The 9,135-nt window shown below is 30.7% G+C and overlaps 1 protein-coding gene across 1 annotated transcript; it reads right to left on the reverse strand.

The window, feature by feature from the left end:
- Positions 1–1,465: 1,465 nt before the first annotated feature.
- On the reverse strand, positions 1,466–7,044 carry LOC114369263 (serine carboxypeptidase-like 27). The gene is made up of 9 exons (XM_028326455.1): positions 6,094–7,044; positions 5,883–5,978; positions 5,652–5,744; positions 5,480–5,565; positions 5,097–5,357; positions 4,267–4,394; positions 4,082–4,177; positions 2,191–2,296; positions 1,466–2,051 (listed from the first exon to the last, which is right to left on the reverse strand). Exons 1-9 carry the CDS (start codon positions 6,461–6,463, stop codon positions 1,905–1,907), a joined length of 1,383 nt encoding a protein of 460 aa, XP_028182256.1. The 5' UTR covers positions 6,464–7,044; the 3' UTR covers positions 1,466–1,904.
- Positions 7,045–9,135: the final 2,091 nt, after the last annotated feature.

A 9,135-nucleotide genomic window follows, 5' to 3' on the forward strand; every position in this document is an offset into this window, starting at 1 on the left:
TTTATCCATATAACTGGTCTATACAGAGGCATCAATTCCATGTGAATTTAGACAAGGCAAGCAAAGAATTTGGAACAAGTGATGGTGTTTTTGGTAACTACAAATGATTCTATTGCTTTTGAGATATGGACCCCAATTGGACTTCTTTGCGAAGCAAGATCATGAACCGGATTTGGGCTATGTTGTTAGATGGGTATTATAAAATAATGAAACGGTGTGTGGGATGCTCTGTCTTTCTTATCCTGTCTCATCTAATCTTCTTGTCACACCAATACCATGTGTCTTTCAGGCTCCACTAGGTAACCTAATTCTTTTTTCTTAAAAGAAGTTCCACCAAGCTTTAATTCGTCAATGACAAATATACTTTAGCAAAGCACCTTGTCTTGTTGATATATTGTGCTCTACCAAGGAATTTTAAATGCAAAAACGTTGCCATCTTGCAAAAATTTTATTGGCAAAATATCCCTGAGTATCTGCTACAGTATGACCATTCAACAAATGTTTGAAAACTAAAGCGTAGTGTTCACATTTCAATTGTTCAATTAACATACCTTTTGCTATTATAGAATTTTGATTTTTTTTAGTTACTTAATTCAATGAATGTAGATGCCTTTTTTTATTAGTGACTCAATTAATTAGCATCAATGATCAAGCACACAATAATCATACGCATTTTTATCTTCCCCCACATTTTGGATCATCTTTTGAAAGTGAACTTTGAGTGAATACAAAATTAAATATAATGGAAAGAAATATATCTGTTATTGTATATTTTAATCTTGATTTACTTTTAAAGGCTTATGGTAGGTGTGCTTCTTATCACCCCAAAATCCATAGTAGTATTTGTCAAAAGAATGGAATTTAATGTGCATGCTAAGTTAAGTCGTTGACTGTAATTTAAAAAAAAAGTTTTGGTATATATCTAGTTAAATTTTTAATTATCAACTCTTCCCTACATGCATCCACCATCACAGAAGCCCGTGCCCCTTTATCTGTTCAACTACAGCAAAGCGATGTATGACAGAACCCAAGCGCATTCGAGCATGCTTGATAGCATTGAATGCTACGTTACCTTATGTCACTTTCAACTCTTCTCCAGTTCAGAATGCAACCCCCCATTTGTTTTCAAGTATTGTTGATTATGGTTGAAGTTTATCCTAGTCATTAAGACTTTGTTTGGTTTTCCGTTTGGCCTCTTTTAACTTCCATTTGTCCAATAAACCTAATTTGGTGATATGATTTGGTTTTTTTTTTTCAAAGTACTTTTGCACAAGGCATGTTTGGATTTGCGTTGCAAAAGTACTTTTGAGGCAAAAATAATTTTGTCAAAGGATCAAAATCCTTACTCTTGCTTTCACTTTACTTTTATCCGTTGGATTTGCATTAGAATGCGCTCCATAGTATTTTCAACTACAAACCAAACATATCTTTAGTCTGAAACCAAGTTTCAAATGAAAGCAATATATCAAAGTTGCTTTTGCAAAATAAAATTCATTTAAGTTTACAAGTTTTAATCCAAACATGCACTAACTAGTAGTAATGATCTTGTACAAAGATACAAGAGATCGTTATTAATTGGAGGCCAAGATCCTCTGAATATACAAGATATGCCATTGTCTTGCACAATGGAAAAACCATATAAAGAATAACACTTCATACAAATAATCATATTTTCAGTAACAAACAAATAGAAGTAGTAGAACTACTATCGGTAAATTTATCAATTTTCCAGGCAGAGAACCAAGAGTGAACTCATGAGGATTGAATTCCTTATTCTGTCTCGGCTTGTTCCATATGTATATATATGAATTGCAATTATTCTTAGCCTAGGAGCAAGAATGGTGGTACTTATGGTCCTATACTTGTGTGAAGAATATTCATCAAGTGATAATGAACAAATGTCTCTAACTTGTGGATGGCATGGACTTGTTTTCCAAGAATGACCTAAAAAGAATGAATGCTTGGCGGGGCCTATGAAGAGGAACCTCATGTCCAGCTCCTCTTACTGTAACCAATGTCAACCCTTTATAAACTTGACTCCACCCACCAACCTTCACATAATAAGAGAAAATTATTAACTAACATGTATACAATGACAGGTAAAAGAAAAAAGAAATATCACAGAATTTACACAAATAGTTTCTGTAGAGACCAGTTGTTTGTTTTGTTACTCATAAAAGTTGCACCAACCTTGCCATTATCATACCAAGGGTACCAATTGATGATGGTAGGTAGCTTCAAGGCATCAATTGAATATCGAGTAGCAGTCATTGGAACCACTGCATCAGTGTCTCCACTGCAGCCAAAAAGTATAAAAATGAATTGTTTCAATTCCAGACAAAAAAAATAAAATAAAAATATGTGGGATAATTAAAGAAAAAATTAAGCTGAATACTACACAATGAATAGCAATTTCACTGAGCCCCAATAATATCGTTTATAGCACAAAGCGTGAAATGTTAGGAAAGGATGAGAAGCTAAATTGCATACATGTTTGATGTTGTAGGTGACACTCAAATGATTATAGAGTAAAGATGCTCTATAAATCTATAATCATATTCATGTTATCTTGGCACAATACTTAAAATAAAGATATTATTCAAAAATTAAGAATTGATAAAATAAAAATAATAATAAGATGAGAAAGAAAATATCCAGTTAGGAATTTACTCGTTAACTCCATTCATAGGATTAGAAATAGCATCTATTATCGTAGTTTTGCAATGAAACCTTATTAATGATTTTTCTACTGCTTAATTTTCTTGTTTTGACCATTTGTTTGAATTTTTTAAAAGAAAAAAGGTTTTTTTTATCAAAAAGATATATTTTAAAATATATAATAATTACGTAAGATTTTAAAAAAAATGAAAGCTTAAAAAAATTGTGAAATAAAAACATTAGGCTTGAAAAAAAAATCAAACAAAAAAAATTGTATCACAAAATCACGTTTTTTGAAAACTCAACGGGTATGTCAAGTTGTTGAATTATCTGCCACAAGGCTGAAGCAGCTACTCCTTAAATCTACCTTGTGATTGCTACTAGTATTTGCCTGTACAAATGCAGAATCTTCAAAAATTTCACCCACAACATGACACGCCTAATCAGTATTATTATAAAAGGATTATTTTGTAATGAAAAAATCCTTGAATATATAAAAAAAATACATTTCATCTCAAAAAAATTGAGATATGTCAAGTTATCTAATTATCAGGGTTTTTAAAAATGATAAAAAAAATGCCAAGAAAATAATTACTATTATTCTTGACATATCTCGAAAGACAGAACTTAAATAAAAAATACTGTTTGTACTGTTAGTATTATTTTCAATCAAAATTGACATTTCATCTCAGCAATCATTGTTTATTTTAGTTAGTGAAAAAAAAAAAACAGTAGCTAGTTACCAAAATAAAATTCTGATTTTAATTGAACAAAAAGCATCAATACTTAAGTCTTGTCCTTTTCAAGTTTTTATGTGCTAGAAAGAGTAGTTTCTATATTAAGAAAATGGGAAATCATTCAAATTATCTCATGTAAAAAAAAAAAGGGAAATCATCTAGAGGAGCCTCTTTATATTTCAAACTTGCCCTTGGAGAGTTCTCCATCATGGACTTGGCTATTCTTTAATGAGTCAAGTAAAGAACAACATGTTGAGTTCATGGGCCAAGGCTCCTTCCATTTATTTATATTGTTCTTACTTTTTCCATTTTTTCTTGATAAAGGTCATATATCTTTCGCTAGCTCTTGAATTAATTCCTAACTTGCGTTGGTTGTGGTTGCTGTTGTATTCCTTTATAATTTCCTCTCAGATTTTTAGTGGAGTAGTTCCATTCAAGAGCACATGCCAAAATTTTCTAGAGCAGTACACCTTCATTGTCTCTCCTTTTTTGGTGTACATGCACCTACATTTTCTCTTTGTAAACTTCTAAGGAGATTTTTATCTATAAGCTATATGATAGAATGAATTTCCTATTAATTTTTAACCATGCAAAATCCATTAGTAACATTAGAATAATCAAATAACTGAAATAATTCAGCTCACACAATAGTAGTAGTAAGAGAAGATTAAAGAAAATGCAGGTACCTGTAGACCCATATTCGGAGACCAGCACTAATAAGTTCTCGATATATAGGAAGCATAGATAATGGAGAATCAGTCCAATAGTTCCCAACAATATCACTGTTAAGAAAACCCTTTTGAATCAAACTCATAAGAAATAATAGAATAGGCCTCAACAAAACATATAAAAAAATGGTTATAAATAATACCTGCAAGCTTTCCATGCATAAGGAATCCCAGTTACATTGGCATGAAATGCCTTCTGAACTTCTGGACGGTTGAAATACAAATCAGAATACCTTTCAGTACATGGATCATATGCTCGAGACATCCATGGCTGAGTTTGGAAGCCAAAGGCAAGAGGAAAAGAAAACAAGAAAAAAAAATCAATGAAACAGTCTACCAGGAGTGACCAAAATCTAAATTAAACAACTACAGGTGCTATACATTTTAAGAATGAAACATGCAATGAAAAGTTCAAACACCTATTTTGCTTCAGGGAATTTAGCAATTGCAAAATTTTAGTCTAGAAAATATGACAGTCCTAAACTCCTAATCTTAAATAGACTAGTAACCATTTTCCTTAGCCTTTCAAAAAAATAGACTAGTAACCATGTAATTTTAAGATTTAAAAAAAAAAAACAAGAATGATATTTAAACAATTGATTGCATTCACAACAGAAAATCAATATGGTTTAGTTTTTAGGACCAATATGTTTTGTTTTCATCTAGATTATTTTGCAAGTGAATCGTACTGCACATATCATCCTCACCTCAGTAAATTCCTAGAGATTGTAAATTTGTAATCAAAATGCTCCTATGTTAAATTCCAAGATTTCAGAAGCTTATTAACCACTTCAATAACTTTCTTGAGGAGATAATATTTCTCAAGAAGTAATATAAGTATTAGAAATTGAAGCTAATTCAGTTTTCATTAAGAGAACACTATTCTGGTTTGACAACTACAATGCAATGAAAAGAACTTGTAATCAGACAAGGTGTTTATTGGTAAATGGAATAAGTGGCAATAAAAGCTTACATAGCGCCCCTTCAAGCCGCGTCTGAGTGATGCTGTATTGTTACAAGGCCGCGTATAAACGCTATATGGATCGATGTTTCCCTGCTCCACAGTTGCAACTCTGAGAGCCTGCATGCATTGCACTGATGGATGCTGAGAGGAACCAAAATTGCAGGCAATTCTTAGCATCCTATACGTGGAATCTGAAACCAAACCATGGGTCCACCAATATTCAAATGTGCCAATATAATCATGATAATCATCAGTAACAGCATTACCAACCTGATATCAATCAGAGAAAAATCAAATCCATTATGTGAATACAACAAGGTAGTGGTAATTCTCCCTTAACATAAAAAGATTAAAAAAAATGTACAATCATTTCATGAATCTTAGAGTCTCACCATAAATCCCTTAAAATTTATAACTGGATTCTTGATTCCCTTATTTTTCTCGTAAACAATTTGACCCAACTGGGGAACATAGTGACCTGAAAAGTATTTCAAAGAAATTCAATTGATAATTACAGTACCAAAATCCTTATCTAGAAAACTAACACATCAAACATAGAATCACCTGCATAACTTTCTCCAGCAATGTAGAATTCTCTATGCTTATATTGAGGAAATCTTTCAAACCAATTAACAAGAAAAGTATATGCATCTTCAGCTGCAAAGTCAGAAAACCCAGATCCCGGATACACATAAGCATGTCAAAACCACAATTCATATACAAAAAACCATTGTTGCTAAAACAAACAAAACAGGCATGAAAAACCAAATGTGTTACTACTACATAATACATTACCTGTTTTCTGGTCACCAAATGTATACAGATCTGTTGACTTATTGGAATATGAAAAACCAACACCAGCAGGAGAATCAAGGAACAGTACATTTGCCACTGCAATGCAATACCCCAAAATCAAAAAGGCATAAAAAAAGATATAATATATGATGTTAAAAAAAAAAACATTACAAAAACAATAACCATTGGAGATGGGAACAATTTCACTTACAATTGTTCCAAGCATAAGGGTTCAAGTAAAGTGACTTGCCATCAGGCCTAATGTGAAAAGGACCAATTTCCTCAGATGCACCATAAGCAATAGAGGAACATCCTGGACCACCATTGAGCCACAACACTAGTGGCCTTGACTTTGGTCCACGCTTCACTGGTGCCTCCACCAACCAGTAAAAAAGTGATCTTCCACTTTGCTCATTCACAGTCACATAACCTGAATACTGAGCAAATCCCACATTCTTTGGCTGCCCTGGAAGCTGAGTAATTCTATCTCTCTTCTGATCTTCAATTGGGGAAGCTAAAGAAACCACCCCACAAATGGACAAAAGCAAAACAAGATAGAGTCTTGAAGGATAACCCATCATGATGGTTCTGCCAAACTCAAAAAAAAAAAAAAAAAACGAAGACCCAGAAAGAAAAGTACTAAAATAATTTCTTGGTTGGGTATCCGTTTTAGATGGCTACTACTACTTATTATAAACCATGGAAAAAGAAAGCAGAGATAATGAGAGAACCAATGGAAGTACTACAAAAAGGGTCAAAGACCAAACACAGAAACACAAATCCCAACACAGTTATAGAAAAAGATCTAGACTTCAATGCCAGAGATATGAAGCAGACTCTACTCGTCCATAATCAGATTTACTTGGAGGAAGAGAGAGAGTAGAGTTACTTGGAGGATGAAAACAACAAAGAGAGAGAAAGAGAAGTGAGAAACACATTGTATAAAGCTGGCAACATATTCATAAGGAAGTTCCATTGATTATAATAATGAGTTGTAGCAATTAATTTAGCACCATGCATTCGTTCGTCAACTAAATCATCATTTCTTTGAATTTTCTTTGCTCTTTCTGTTTACTGCTTATGCTTTGTGCATCAGAAGTTGACTGAAGCAGTTGGATGCGCACATGGGAGCAATAAGTTTCCATTCTTGAGGCTAAAGATAGATGGTTTTTCATTACAAAAACCGTGTCATAATAGTCTTTAAAATTAGAAAAAATATCAAATAAATTTATGAAATTTGAATCTATTAGCGTCATTATTAGTCCTTGTTAACTCTGTTATGGACTATAGTACTTTATAAAATTTAAAGACAGTAATAAAACCAAGTTATATAGTATCCTACGATGCACGGATAAATTTAAAGGGAAAAAATCATATATAATCAATTTAAAGGAAAAAAATTATATTGACAAATTTATTAATTTCTTATATTGTTGAAAAATGATTTATTATTAATTCAAATATCTTTAAATATGTATGCTAATAGTTCAGTCAACAACTCTCTTTTATATGATATACCTTGCCAGTAATTTTCATTTTAGTAATTTATTTAACATTTTGGTGATATATGATTAGAAACTACTTTGTTCCTTTTAGAAATTCTCATGGTTAAATACATTTTGTCTTGGTAAACATAACTATGAAACCAACTCTTTCAGGGTCAACTGACAAACAACAATAGACACAAATTGATAGTGATTTATATCTGTTAATTAAGTAATTTAGGTTGAATCTCGATTATTTATTAAAATAAGAGAAAGTAATAATCATCGTGAATTCAGAATTTCTTACAAAATTAATTTTTACTTCAAACAAGAATCAGTTTATATCAATATCATTATAAAAAAAGAAAACTCACACCACCGGTGGTAGTTAGGAAAAGTATTTCCCAAATGAGGTCATGAATTTAGTTGCGGTTGGGTGAATTACCATTTGATGAGACTTGAATGGATTTTCCATAAGTAATAGTAAGATATAAGAAATGGTAATAAAAGAATATTCTAAAACGTGTGGGGTGTATGAATGTGCTGTATATGATAAGATTTTATGATTATGAAGTAATGGTGTGCTTGTGAAAGTAGATCCAAGAATGAAAACAACCATAATCTGAAAAATATTGGTTCAACAAAGGTAAATCTGAGAAGAAGAAAAACTAGGTGCAGTTTTTTGTGGGCCTAACGTAATTATTCCCTCTGCTCCTTCGGCTGACCTGGATTGATGAAGCATGCAGTTTGGAGACCTAATGACCAGATCTAAAATAATTTAATAATTAATTTCTGTTTTGAAAATTAAAAAAAAATGTTGAAACATAAATTAGCAACCACTGAAACATAATTTTTTGTTTATTCCTAAGCCTAACCGGCGTGGATTTTGCCAAATTTGACACGGAGTTAGTGTTCAATTTAGACTAAAATGTAATTTTTTTTCTTAAATTTGTTATTTTAGGATTTTTTATTTTTCTGAAAAATTTGATTCTTTATTTTTTTTAAAAAAATAATATTAATTATTTTTTTAATTGAAATATTTCATCTTTTATTTTTAAAAAATTTATCATTTTAATTTCTGTTACCAATTTTTAACATTATCTTTACATTCCATTACATTAACATTGTCTAATACATATTCATTTATTAACCATGTGACATATTTTTTTAATTATTTAATTTCTAATAAACTTAACTCATGAAATATACTGAATTAAAAAACTACATAATCAATGTCTAAAATTAACCATGAGAATTAAAATGGTAAATTTTTAGAAATAAATAACAAAATATCTCAATTAAAAATGATGGGACCAAAATCATAATTTTTAAAAAAATAAATGACGAAATATCTCAAAGTAAAATTGAAAATAAAGAACTAAAATTATAAATTAAAAAAAAAACAAAATTACATTTTAATCTTTAATTTAATATAAAATTATAGATATCATTACACACAATACATGAACACAACCTCTCGTATATTATTACATAGTAACAGTTGTTAGAAGAATAAACAAAATTCAGAAGGGAAAAAGGTCATATTAACCGGTGTTTGCAAAAGATTATTAATATATAAAAAGGTATTAGATATTGTGCTGAAAGTGTATTGAAAATCATTACAAGAATACTCTACGCCTCTTTGTCTATTTTAACTAAAAACAAAAAAGAAAAAAAAAAGTTAGAAGTAAAAAAGAAAAACTAACAACATGAGAATAGTAAATAGTTATTAAAAGAAAATTAATAAAAAATTTAAAATTGACAAATGA

This window comes from Glycine soja, chromosome 10, assembly GCF_004193775.1.
Source record: "Glycine soja cultivar W05 chromosome 10, ASM419377v2, whole genome shotgun sequence".
Taxonomy (NCBI): domain Eukaryota; kingdom Viridiplantae; phylum Streptophyta; class Magnoliopsida; order Fabales; family Fabaceae; genus Glycine; species Glycine soja.